At 45.5% G+C, this 13,752-nt stretch overlaps 1 protein-coding gene across 1 annotated transcript; it reads left to right on the top strand.

Annotated features, from left to right (window-relative positions):
• The first annotated feature begins 3,861 nt into the window (after positions 1-3,861).
• On the top strand, positions 3,862-8,547 carry LOC124660259 (GDSL esterase/lipase At1g28570-like). The gene is made up of 5 exons (XM_047198065.1): positions 3,862-4,123; positions 5,016-5,225; positions 6,555-6,703; positions 6,783-7,059; positions 8,061-8,547. Exons 1-5 carry the CDS (start codon positions 3,862-3,864, stop codon positions 8,366-8,368), a joined length of 1,206 nt encoding a protein of 401 aa, XP_047054021.1. The 3' UTR covers positions 8,369-8,547.
• The last annotated feature ends 5,205 nt before the right edge of the window (positions 8,548-13,752 follow it).

Raw genomic sequence — 13,752 nt, 5'->3', positions numbered from 1 at the left:
ATCAGTGGCTCAGGGCGGCCATGAGAAAGTCCTCGGCGAAGCCAAGCATGTCCATGACCGCATTGTACAGGTCAGGGTGCATGTCCGTGGGCTTGTTGTCTGATGTCTACGGGTGCTTCTATTCTTGTAGACAGTGTTGGGCCTCCAAGAGCAGAGGTTTGTAGAACAGCAGCAAGTTTCCCTTAAGTGGATCACCCAAGGTTTATCGAACTCAGGGAGGAAGAGGTCAAAGATATCCCTCTCAAGCAACCCTCGCAATCACGATACAAGAAGTCTCTTGTGTCCCCAACACACCTAATACACTTGTCAGATGTATAGGTGCACTAGTTCGGCGAAGAGATAGTGAAATACAAGTAATATGGATGGATATGAGTGGTAATAACAATCTGAATAAAATATGGCAGCGAGTAAACATGCAACAGAACAGCAAATAAACGGAGCTTCGATGCTTAGAAACAAGGCCTAGAGATCATACTTTCACTAGTGGACACTCTCAACATTGATCACATAATAAAACCACTCTACACTCTTTTGTTGGATGATGAACACCACTAATTGCGTAGGGCTACAAGAGCACCTCAATGCCGGAGTTAACAAGCTCCACAACATTCGATGTTCATATTTAAATAACCTTAGAGTGCATGATAGATCATTGCAATTACACCAAGTACTAACATAGCATGCACATTGTCACCATCACACTATGAAGGAGGAATAGATCACATCAATACTATCATAGCAATAATTAACTTCATAATCTACAAGAGATTACAATCATAGCCTACGCCAAGTACTACATGATGCACACACTGTCACCGTTACACCATGGAGGAGGAATAGAGTACTTTAATAACATCACTAGAGTAACACATAGATGAATAGTGATACAAAACTCATATGAATCTCAATCATGTAAGGCAGCTCATGAGATCATTGTATTGAAGTACATAGGAGAGAGATTAACCACATAGCTATCGGTACAGCCCTTAGCCTCGATGGAGAACTACTCCCTCCTCATGGGAGACAGCAGCGTTGATGAAGATGGCGGTGGTGTCGATGGAGGAGCCTTCCGGGGGCACTTCCCCGTCCCGGCGGCGTGCCGGACGGAGACTCCTGTCCCCCGCATCTTGGCTTCGCGATGGCGGCGGCTCCGGAAGGTTTCTCGTACCGTGGCTTTTCCGTCTCGAGGTTTTAGGTCGGGGACCTTTAAATAGGCGAAGAGGCGGAGTCGGAGGGCCGACGGGGCAGCCACACAATAGGGGCGCGGCCCGTGCCTCGGCCGCGCCACCCTGTCATCCGGTGGCCCCGTGGCCCTCCTCTCGCCGGCTCTCGGGTGTTCCGGAAGCTTCGTGGAATTCTAAGATGATGGGCGTTGATTTCGTCCGATTCCGAGAATATTTCCTTACTAGGATTTACGAAACCAAAAACAGCAGAAAACAACAACTGGCCCTTCGGCATCTCGTCAATAGGTTAGTTCCGGAAAACGCATAAATATGACATATAATGTGTATAAAACATGTGAGTATCATCATAAAAGTAGCATGGAACATAAGAAATTATAGATACGTTTGGGACGTATCATTGTCCCTGATGGCCTGTGCGACGTCCTTCACAGCAACAGTCATGTTGGTGAAGGCCACCGGCTCATCGTCGGTGAAGGCGCCTCTCTTCCTCTTGTCGGCGCTCACCTTCTCAGGCGCGTCGGTAGCCTTCTCAGGTGCCCCATCGAGGTTGACCGTTTCAGACTCCTGGGTTTCAGCATCCTCAGGTGCAGGATTTGCTGCAGCCGAGCCTAGGGGCTCACTGGATCCCATGGTGTACTTGCCGGTGGCGAGGCCGAAGGAGAAGATGGTATGCATCTAGTCGTAGTTGGCAATGGGAACATTTAGGGACTCCGCGTCCTTTGGGTGATCCTACGATACGAAGGGACAATGATGTTAGTTCTGCTCGTGGTTGATCAAAAGAGTTAGTGAGGTGGACTCGGTTAGTGAGGTGCTCACGATGACGTGCACGCAGTAGTGCTTACCCTCAAGGATGATGCATTTGGTATCCTCGCACGACTGAGCCCTGCTTAGATCGCAGAGCCTGCTAATGGTGAGCCACCTCCGCCTCCACTTCCTCAGGTGGTTGTACACCTGAGTGGAGCACACGGAGACACCACAGTGGTCAAAAAGGCCCTTCGCCACAGCATTGAGATGGACTTCCTTGAATCATTTGTCAATTGTCACTCCGCTCTGGATCAAGCTGCACATCTTCTCCAACACGAAGCTGTACATGAATGGAAGCCATTTCATGGTGGCATTCCTTTCCTGCCCGGTCTTCAAGGCCCTCTCCGCTTCCCTACGGTTCTTGTTCTTCTTTGTGGTGGCCAACCTAGCCGTGACCTCTGCCGCTACCTGAGCCACCAGGTTAGACACATGCAGAGGGGTGACCGCCACCTTGGGGCCATAGGAGGGCCGTGAATCGGGAACTTGCGAAGGGATCTGAGAGTCGCCAACGCAGACAAGCGCCTGGCTAAAGTCATCACATAAGGAGTCTTATACACATCGTAGTACATATAACGTGAATCTGCTTGGAAACAAAGACATGTGAATAGCACAAACCATACCAACAATCATCCTAAATCAGACAAGGAGTTCATTGCAACGGTGAATAGCACAAACCCTTGCAAGATCATGGCAGGTGAGCACATTTGGGACAAAGTAGCAACCGGAAATGTCGAACCCTAGTAAGATCATGATAGCTCACCACAATCCAAACTAACCCCTGCTACAAGACCAAACCCTAGACAAGATCTGACTACTCCTAACCTAGATCTAAACATTACCACGGTACCGGGATAAGAGATGGCTTACAATCATCGCCGGAGGTAAAGATGCGCTGGACCAGTAAGTAGATGAAGCAGTCCAGATGTACTCGCCCGCCGCCGGCGCTGCAACCGTCGTCGACCGGAGATGCGTGCACCTCTTACATGCTTGCCGACGGGAGGAGGAGCTCGAAATTTGGGGGGACAGTGGAGGAGGGGGTAGAAATAGGCCATGGGGCACGGCGGGAGGTGACGAAATCCTTCTTGCCCCACTTTTCGTTTTTCGCCGATGCGCGCCGCAGCTCCCGCCATCTCCATTCTCGTCTCCGCGCGTGCGCCGTTCCCTTTTGCATCAGCGGACGTGGAGATTTGCCTACACCGCTGGAAACTGCCAAACCGGGCGTTTCTTCAGGACCTGGCCCGACACTGCTTTGAGAACCGGTTCCTGTAAGAACGCGGCTCATCCCAGACAACCAAACGCCCGAAAAATGCTGGCCCAATACGGATCAAAAGACATGCATCCTACCGAACGCGTTCGAAATGTCCGCTTGTGTCTTTTTAGAAACGTAGGGGTAGTACGAATCAGCTAGGTACAAAGTGGAGAGCAGTATAGGATCCATCATCCATGGCAGATTGCTCCTACGCGGAGCGCGACGGCGAGCTGCGTGACAAGCATGAGATGAATGTGCGCGGCTGAAACGACGCGGAAGAACGCCGTGGGCGGAGAACCCCAACCATGGCTGGGCAGCGGCCAGTCAGCGCATGGGGTGGGGCGACGGCCAACGCCGCCGGCCAACCCCCGCCCGCCACGCAACGGACAGCTGGGCCCGGAACCCCAAATAAATTACTAACAACATCGTAAAATAAAAGGAAAGAAATCCCAAATCGAAGCAGCGAAGCAACTGGAGGAAGGGGAAGGCAGGGGATCCCCTTTAAAATCGCGACCCCCTCCCTGTCCCCTACGTCAACGGCCAACCCTGCTCCTCCCCATTCCTCCCTTCCCTCCTCCTCCTCCCACGAATCCGGGGGCGCGGCTCCGTCCCGCCGGGCCGCCCATGGCATTCGCGGCGCGCCTCGCCGCCTCCGCACTCGTCGCCGGCGCGCTGGCGGCGCTGATGCCGGCCCCGGCGGCGGCGGGAGGGGTGTGCTTCGACAGGATATTCAGCTTCGGGGACTCGCTCACTGACACCGGCAACTTCATCCTCTCCGTGCCGGAGGACTTCCCGGACCCCGCCAAGCGCCTCCCCTACGGCCAGACCTTCTTCGGCCGCCCATCCGGACGATACTCCGACGGCCGAAACCTACTCGATTTCTTCGGTAATTGTTTTAATATAATAAGATAACCTCTACTGCTACTACCTGTTTCCTGACTTTGACTTGCTTCTTCTCTCTCATCGATTATCCCCTCTCTACTGTATTCCTGTTCCGGGGCGCCATTCACATATATTCCTAGCATGCTTTGATTCTATTGTTGTTTCTTCTGCTCGCGTTGTTGGATCATCCAACTTCATTGCTCCACAGAGTTTTCTAGTTCACGCAAAAAATGCCTCAAGAGTTTAATCCCTAATTTCTCAATGATGGCGGATTCTGCTCAAGGGTAACAGACGCGATTAGCTCCTCTGTCCCCTTCCCTGAATACTCCACCCATCCCTTGTGGGGTGGGCGGTGACGGGGGAGTCGCCACGCGCTTCATTTCTCTTCAAGTAATGTTATTCCTCACCATCATTTCCTCCCTCTTAGGCGCCGCTGCAGGCGGGGTCTGCTGACAATACATAGCTATGTTTTTGTTATGCTTTTCCAGATATACTTCCAGAGTTTAATTAGTGGTACTCCATAGTACCTTCAGTTTTTCTAGTGTAGTACTGGCGAAACAGGTCCGTGGGCCGTGAACAGGTGGGAGGAAACAAATTAAACGCAAATACCAAAGCTTATACAGGGTGTATTGTATCCCCAAAAGTTTCTCCCCAACCACTGGACCATCATGGCATATCTGATATCTCCGTGAACAGCCATACAATTTGGTTGCTCCAACCACCGTCCACCGGTGTATCCCCCTTCGCCCCATCACGTGGTCAACCCTTTCCATAACAGGCTTTCAGCGTTCCTGTTTTCATTTGCTTTTTGGGTGCCTCTTCATCCTGTTCTCTGAATCTTACCCACTTTCCTCAAATGGTCCCCTGACGTGTGCTTGTTTATGACTTATCACCAGCTGAAGCATTTGGGCTGCCGTACGTGCCACCCTATCTCGGCGGCGGTGAATTCCTGAATGGTGCCAATTTTGCGGTTGGCGGGGCAACTGCACTCGATTACTCCTTCTTCCGGGAGCGTGGGGTGGAGCCTACATGGACACCACACTCCCTTAATGAGCAAATGCAGTGGTTCAAGAAGCTGCTTCCGTCCATCGCCTCGACTGAGTCGGGTATGTACGCGCCTTCCTGAGTTTTTGTTATGCTTATCCTGTTTGGCCAAAACTTCTTATTGCAGCCAAGTGTGCGGTGAAATTCCGCAGTATGCAACCATTGCCTGTTTACAGATTTAGAAATAAATGTAAAGCAAGAGATACAGGCTCTCGGGCCGATTGGGAACCCACACAGTGGTCTTTTCAATGAGATTAATTTTCTGCATTTAGTGGAAACCAAAAAGGCGTATGTTACAGTTGATAGTTGTCACACTGTGTATGTTGACTATTCAAAGCGAAATTTCAAAGATAAAATGGTGCTGCAATTATCTACTTTGAGCCTTCTGATGAGGTGTAACATGGCTGTCCTTAAGTTTCTTGGGTTCAGAGCTTTCTGTGGAGTTATTTGTGACACATTGGTGGGAGTATTATTTATGAAACACTGTGTTAGAAAATAGACTCAAACAGTGGCAACCATGCTGAAAAGCTGGCCTGAATCTCTGTTCAATGGGATTAATTTGCTGTATTTACTGGCTACCAAAAAGGTGCATGTGTTACAGTTGATAGTTGCCACACTGTTTTAGGGTCACACCGTGTTAGTGACTATTGAAAGAGAAATTTCAAATATAAATGGTGCTGCAATTATCTAGTTTGAGCCTTCTGATGAGGTGGAACATGGCTGTCCTTTAAGTTTGTTGGGTTCAGAGCTTTCTGCGGAGTTATTTGTGACACATTGGTGGGAGTATTATTTATGAAACACTGTGTTAGAAAATAGACTCAAACAGTGTCAACCATGCTGAAAAGCTGGCCTGAATCTCTGTTCAATAGGATTAATTTGCTGTATTTAATGGCAACCAAAAAGATGCATGTGTTACAGTTGATAGTTGCCACACTATTTTAGGGTCACACCGTGTTAGTGACTATTGAAAGAGAAATTTCAAATATAAATGGTGCTGCAATTATCTAGTTTGAGCCTTCTGATGAGGTGTAACATGGTTGTCCTTAAGTTTGTTGGGTTGAGAGCTTCCGCAGAGTTATTTGAGGCACATTGGTAGAAGATATCTATTATTCAGGAAGCACCATGTTAGAAAGTGCTTGTTAAGTTTACAAAGTAAAGCCATATCGTCTGATTGTCTTATTGAATAGCTGCAAATTGCATGCATGATAAAGACACAAAACTTACAGCCAAGTTGATACCGTGATCCCAATTTGTTCCATCTATGATGTTACCACATTATTTCTTGCTTTAATACCATGAGTATAATTTTCACTTGTCTTTGTAGTGTAATTAATATCAAATACGGGGTAACATCAAATTACTAAATCCATTAGTTTTTTACTTCTGTGCAGAACGCAGTGATATGATGTCCAAATCGCTTTTCCTACTTGGAGAGGTAGGTGGGAATGATTACAACCATCTAATTGTCAGGGGAAAATCACTTGATGAGCTACATGAGCTTGTTCCTAATGTTATTGGCGCCATAGGCTCAGCTATCACGGTACGTAGATGCACATGCCTTTCCTGCGAGGTCTTAGTGGGAAGCCTGCATGTATCTGTATTCACAATTTATTTTGCAGGAGCTTATAAATCTTGGAGCAAAGAAATTTGTTGTTCCTGGAAATTTTCCAATAGGATGTGTCCCACTGTATCTCGCAATATTTCCAAGCGAAAAGGAGGGTTACTATAATAAAGAAACAGAGTGCATCGAGTGGTTAAATGAATTTACCGAGTTACACAATCAGTTGCTCCAGGAAGAATTGGAGAAAATCAGGAATCTTCATCCTGATGTATCTATCGTTTATGCTGATTATTATGGTGCTACCATGAACATATTTCGTGCCCCACTCCAGTTTGGTGAGTTCTGCCTCCAAGCATATAGCAATAATAAAATAGGGAGCATGCTGTGAAGTGGTAAAAATATTTAAGACAATGTTATTGCTCATATAGGCCTTCGGTGACTCAAACGGACCTCAAAAAGTTTTTGCCAAAACTGGAATGTAGTTTGTTAACTTTGTCAATGAACATCGCTTAGGGAAAACTGATGGTGACAGCATTAATAGGCAAGACATATTTGATAGTATGTGACTGTATGCTAGTGGTATTGCTTAAGGTTGAACCCATGGTTATTGACTGCCCATAGAACCTGCATATTGGCCTTCATGATACACAATCTTTAATCAATATGGGAAAGCATGTTTTCTAGACGTGAATCTGTAAACCAGCCACAGTAATAATCTGTAAAAAAATAACATGTCTGTAACTGGCTAGCAGCTACATTGAGCTAAACTGGGGTAGTCGATAATACGTTAAAGAACAATAGCGAAGCGGTTGTTAAGTAGTATATCATTTTGGATTCTGTTTTGACTAGTGAATCTGGGATAATTCGTTCCCAATGGATGGCACAATGAGAATCACTCCTTTTACCTGGCAATACCGTGCAGTTTAATATTTGCTGTTACTTTGTTTATCTTTAGCTAATTATGATCCTAATGGTGTAACCCATCCTGCGGTTCTATAAGCAGAGATCTAAATCGACCTTGTTTTGTTTCTCCTGCACATAGCCTTGCTACATGTTTCAGATATCTTAAGTTCTACTCCCTCTGTCCCGTAGTATAAAATGTCATTACAACCAATATAGGAGTTGATATAAATAACATCTTATATTATGGGACGGAGGGAGCAACGCATAGTAGCCAGTCAAATCTAAGCCTGAGCATGTTGAGCGTATCCACATGGAACATAAGACATACCAGCTTTCACTAGCAATCTGATATTGTATTCCAACCTTTTAGTTCCATGTGTCTAAGCAGGGCTGAGCACACACAGGTACTAACAAAAGACTAATGGTGTTGCAGGCTTTACTGTCCCACGGAACTCATGCTGCGGAAGCGATGCCCCGCATAACTGTTCTCTGTCGGTAATGTGTGGAAACCCTGGATCTACTGTGTGCCCTGACCCATCAAAGTACATCTCATGGGACGGACTACACTTCACCGAGGCGACGTACAAAATTATCATCCAAGGAGTGCTGGGGTCGTATGCTGTTCCTCCTCTTTCAGAAACCTGTCGGGGTGGAGAGTACAAAATCTCCCAACTTCATCTTTGTACAGATAACAATCCTACAAACACTGTAACATACGATTCCATGAGCTCTTTTATTTGATCATGTGATCTCTGGCGCATGTAGAGTCTCAAGAACAATATATAGATGTCACAGGGTTCCAGAGATCACCTTTTGGACTCTTCTCAAAGTCGAGAAAGAGCAGCAGTGAGGAAGCCTGTACTTCTATAGGGGAAAGAGATTTTGTAGAGCAGACTGAAAATCACTGCTGCTGATTCGAATGCTTTGTGCGGCTCCTTATATATATTAGCAACTGCCTGCAACATCAAATAGGAAGTACTCCCTATATAGCACAGATTATATTGGCGTTTCTATGTAGGAAACTAGAGTTGTGATCATCATCCCGATGGCAATGTATTCAGTACTAACTACACTATATATATGACAGATAAAAATCATATACTTTCTAAAGCTTGCTTCTTCAGCATTCTGTATCAATGTCATTCGGTGCTAATGTTCGTAAAACATGAAGTCTGGGATGAGATCCTCGTGCACAGCCATCATGAGTTCGCTGTCGTTGGTCTTCTCTTCAAGGGGTTAGACTTCTAATGAGCAGGCAGCGATGGATGACCTCCTCGTGGACCTGTAGCCTCTCAATGACCTCCACGGTCCTTGTCCCAGCTTGATCCATCGCGGCCATGGTGTCTGTGAATCTCAATGGCACCGCCTTGAGGATTTTGGTGATTACGCCTCATCAACCTCCCTACACAAGAAATGGATCGTGCCAAGGATGCGTCTCACCTTCCTCGAGAGTTCGCAGATCGTCTCCCCCATGTTGAGCACCTCAAGCTCCGTCTTCAAGGTTCTCACCTTCACCTCCCTGACCCGAGCCTCGCCCAGGTACATCCTCTCCAGCACCTCCCACGCCTGCCTGGCCATCACTGTCCCGGGAATCTGTTGTGAAATAAAACATGTGATCAATTGTATTGAAAGGGATGCCTCCAAGGAGGTGTCTGTTGGGGAGACACCTCTTCCCCAACACACCCTTCATCCTGTATATAAATGGGTCTCTCACATTGCAATCAAACAAGAGAATCATTTGCTTCATTCCTTTGTGTCTCTTCTCTTAATACTACAACACGTTATCAGCACGTAGATTCTACTGTGAGCAGTAAACCTCATCGGAGATTGTTGTGCGGCGGCGCAATATGCACATGCATCAACTTGGATTCTGGAAACAATCCCACAGACTGCTTCGTGGCTTGAACTACTACTGCGTTCTGCTATGATCAATGCGTGACGAACTCGCCGACGCACGCACTGAAAACTGGCAATGCTGAGGAAAATCTGAAAAACTGAAAACTGGCACTGAAAACTGGCAATGCGTTCTGCTATGATCAATGCGTGTTGCATGCACGGATTTAATACTCACCGGTCACCGCTTTCGATTCGTTAGTTTAATGTCTACTGTTGGAACGGGTGAACTAACCATTGCATTGTTTGCCTTGCATCAAATAAGCGGAACGGATGAACTGGTGCGGTGGCCTTGCCTTCGCCGAGGCGACACCGACGGAGGCCATCAGCGGCATCAACCACTACCGGAACTTCACGGAACTTCATCCAGCAGCAGTGGTAGCGGCAAAGGCGCGTAGCGCCACTCCACTAGCCTGTAGCGACACGGCCATCGGCCTGAGGCAATGGCGGCCATCGCACTACCAACCTGGCGCACGTGCTCGTGCGCGGCGGCGGCCAAGGGCTAGCAGACATCAGTGTAGCCGTGGCCAAGAGCGACGGCGCTGGAACACGGGATACTCCCGGCACCGGCCAGGCCCGAGGCAAAGGCCGTAATCGAACGCCGGTACGGCGCTCTCCACAGCGGCAAGTGCGCTCCCGAACCGGCGCGGGTGTTTGAGCCCGGCGTCGGCTAAGGTCATGCGCGACGCTGCTAGGCTCTCAGGGCGGCGGCGTTTCCTCCGCCCGGCGTGGCCTTGTCTCCAAGAGGCAGACAAACGAGCAACGGGCTCTGGCGCGGAAGCCGACGGCCACCCCGCACGGCAGCGTGCAGCCGTGGAGGCATGGCGGGTCTGCGGCCTGCCCGTGGCGTAACGGCCTCATACAGACTGGCTGCGAGCCGGCGAGAGCCAGTCCCGGCGGTGGCGGTTATTTCTCATTGGAGAATTCTGTAACCGCACGGGAGAAGGATTTGTGATCAGCCCATAAATTCTTTGGTATTCACAAAAGTCCATGGAATTTCTGATTCACCGCCAGAATTTTTCAGATCTTGAGATCTACCTCTTGAACTTAGAGAAATTGCAATCGAGTCTCGTTGGACTCTTGCTGTTTTCAACAGTTCGACCATTAAGTTATTGATTGATATTTTGCGAGGCTTGAGAGCAAATACACAAATAAATTATTGGTCATGCTAAATTGCATAATAATTAATTATGCATCATTTTACGCATGTAAAATGACGTATGTATTATATGGGTAATAATGTTGCAAAGCAATGTGGCTCCATTATTCTTATAGAATATGGAATTTGCTTGCAAATTTGGAAAACATCAGGTAGCAAAGTGTATAACACTTGCATAACTATGTCAAGTTTATACTTGTCAATTAGAAGGTAATTGATATGTGGCATCTACTACTTAACTGTAGATTATGCACCGTTACCTTAAGGTCTAAATTATGTCATTATGACATAATGACCCCTTCAATTTTGCACACAACTTATGGATTGCATGATGACAACGAATTTATTTCGTTCTCAACTGCGAGGTCTACACCGCCATGCGGTGATTACCTTCAATGTGTTTTAATTAACACAAGGTTGAAAAAGCTCCATAAGAGTGAGGTCTACACTACTTAGTAGTGATTATCTCCATATGTTTCAAGCAAAAATGAAGGCGCAATAGTTATGGCATAGTATCATAGCAACGAAATATTTTTTGTTTAAAACTATGATGTCTATACATCTGGTGACTACCTTGATGAAGTTTTTCCAAATGCTTCGCAACTTCATAGCATTTGTCATTGGTTGTGACTTTAGTGTCACGTACTCCATCAAATGTGGAACCAATACATTGGCGACGATAACATCGTCATGTTATGCTATGAAGAGAATTATGCAAAATACTTGCATAATTTGGTGATTACCTTCCATGGAAACACAATTTATGAGACATCATCATAGCTACGAATTAATTTTCAGGCACAACTGAGAGTTTTAACACCATTTTGTGGTGATTACTTTCATGTGTTATAAATAACATAAGGTTGTGGAGGCTATGATCGATGAGAATGTCCATAAGAGTGAGGCACCACTAGGTGGTTGACTACCTCCATGTGTTTTAAGGAAATTAAAGGTTTGTCCCTTTTGAGGTGACTAAATTTAATTTGAAGATCTACACCATATTGTGACGTTCTTGTGGAAGGCTTGACCTATGGGTCACTATGAATCACCATGACCATGATTATGCTCAGTCATAGCATTTTCATCCTACTTAATTTACTGATGGTAAATTAATGCATGAATATTTCATGCATCATATGGCTGACTTTTCTCGAAAGGTAGTGCGATGAGATGACATTATTTGGGAGTAATCATTTAACATGGGTCCTGGACATTGATGATTTTGTCGACCCGTGGCCATGTCGTCACAGAAACTCCACATGTAGATAATGCCATGGCTTTTTATAAGATAGCATAATCACAATGACTCGATTCTTAAATTGAGTATTTAAATGGATGGTGAATATCCATTGTCCTTTTTTGGACACCCCTTAAGGAGATATATTGTTATAAGCATCACACGTTTATGACTGTTGATTCGTGTTTGGGACTGCAAGTCCGTTAAGGCTTATAAGTCTTTTTGTCTATAAATCAACATTGGGTTGAGATTATATGATAAGGCAATTTCATATACGTATCTGATTGTAAGCCCTTACTGCACTTTACATTCTCCTATGATGGTAAATATAAATATCATTTTTATTTCAGTGCGAAAATATGATGAACTTCTTATGAAAAATCGTCATGTTCAATGGGTGTTATACCATTGCCTGAAATTCATGCTTGCGCTCTTAGTGCTAAGCAATTTAGGTTAAAAACCACGGAGAGTTGAATGGAAAGTGAAGGCAAAATGACAAATAAAAATGGAGTATATATCTCAAAAGGGAATGGATCATTTAAGAAAAATGATCGCAATGACAACTCTCAAGTTTGTCAAAGGGGTGGTAGTACGAAATATCGTACAAATGGCTACCAATATGTCAAGTATTGGAATGAATATACCACCAACTCCTTATCGGAGAAGGCAAATGAGTTCAATGGGATAAGATTGAAGTTCAACTTCAAAGGAACAACCAGAAATATCCTGGCATTGTAGAAGGAAAATAACTCTTTTACAATGATGATATGCTTGTGGATGATTATTCCCAAGATGTCCTGGAGATCTCGTGTAGTCTCCTGGTTATCCCAAATATCATTAGCCTCTGATTGTACTACTACATGTAGTATAATTCACAACATTATGTCCCGAGGACATGATAGTTGAGAAAATTGAGTGTATGAATCATTTCATACTCAATTTTGTTGCGTACACAATAATTTTTCCTACTTTATCACCATGGTATGGGAAGTTAGAGAAATTATTGAAAATTCTGTTTACCAACACTTGACTGTTGCAATATTCCCAACAACCATAAGATTTTATGTGCACTGGATGTGCCATAAGGGAATTAATTTTAAGGCACTCTCACCTTAAAATTCAGAATGAGCCACACATTACTCTTGAAAGCATTCAAGAATGTATGTGGATTACTCAACCATTGTGTGGGTTATGTTGGTGCTTCGTGGTTGTACAGATGCATCTTGAAGATGGTCTTATGTGTGTATCATTCACACAAAACCATGTGAATACTGAATTAAGTGCTCAAATTAACGAATTTAGAGCAAAGTATCCTAACGTGGGATAATGCCATTGGAATGGAATTTTCATTGAATTTGATTCACGAACATCCAATGGTCATATTCAGTATATTTTGTACATACCCACAATGGTTTGGCTAGATCTCTTCTGAAAGAGAGTCAAAGTTGCACGGTCAATGTTACAGAATTGTGATTTGCCAACATTTAGTTGGTGGTAACATGCGGAATCACATGCCGCATGTTTAATATTGCGTCCCCTTGCAGTTTGTACGTGGAAATAGAATTTCCCATCTGTGGTAATCGGTTGCATCCGATATCACCACCCCGGCGTATGTTATGGGCCCTCACATATATTTGGGATCTATGTGAGGAATAACTGTGGTATGATTGTTAATCCGTCACATACCTTAACCCTGAAAAGTGAGTTAGGGGCCTATACGCTGATTGCTTTTGCAATAAGGACATTTTCTGGCATTAGGGGGAGATGTGTACCACACGGAATGCCAGGAAATGGCTAAGAAATGTCGTTGACATTTGACCACGTACTTAAGAAACT

Source organism: Lolium rigidum, chromosome 6, assembly GCF_022539505.1.
Source record: "Lolium rigidum isolate FL_2022 chromosome 6, APGP_CSIRO_Lrig_0.1, whole genome shotgun sequence".
Taxonomy (NCBI): Eukaryota; Viridiplantae; Streptophyta; class Magnoliopsida; order Poales; family Poaceae; genus Lolium; species Lolium rigidum.
This window is presented reverse-complemented; position numbering and strand designations above follow the sequence as displayed.

What these genes read in the sequence shown, in the direction of transcription:
- LOC124660259 (XM_047198065.1), top strand. Translation starts at nt 3,862, where the DNA reads ATGGCATTCGCGGCGCGCCTCGCCGCCTCCGCACTCGTCGCCGGCGCG. An exon ending in CATCGCCTCGACTGAGTCGG is followed by an intron (nt 5,226 to 6,554) that starts GTATGTACGCGC and finishes ACTTCTGTGCAG; the next exon opens with AACGCAGTGATATGATGTCC. An exon ending in TCGTGCCCCACTCCAGTTTG is followed by an intron (nt 7,060 to 8,060) that starts GTGAGTTCTGCC and finishes ATGGTGTTGCAG; the next exon opens with GCTTTACTGTCCCACGGAAC.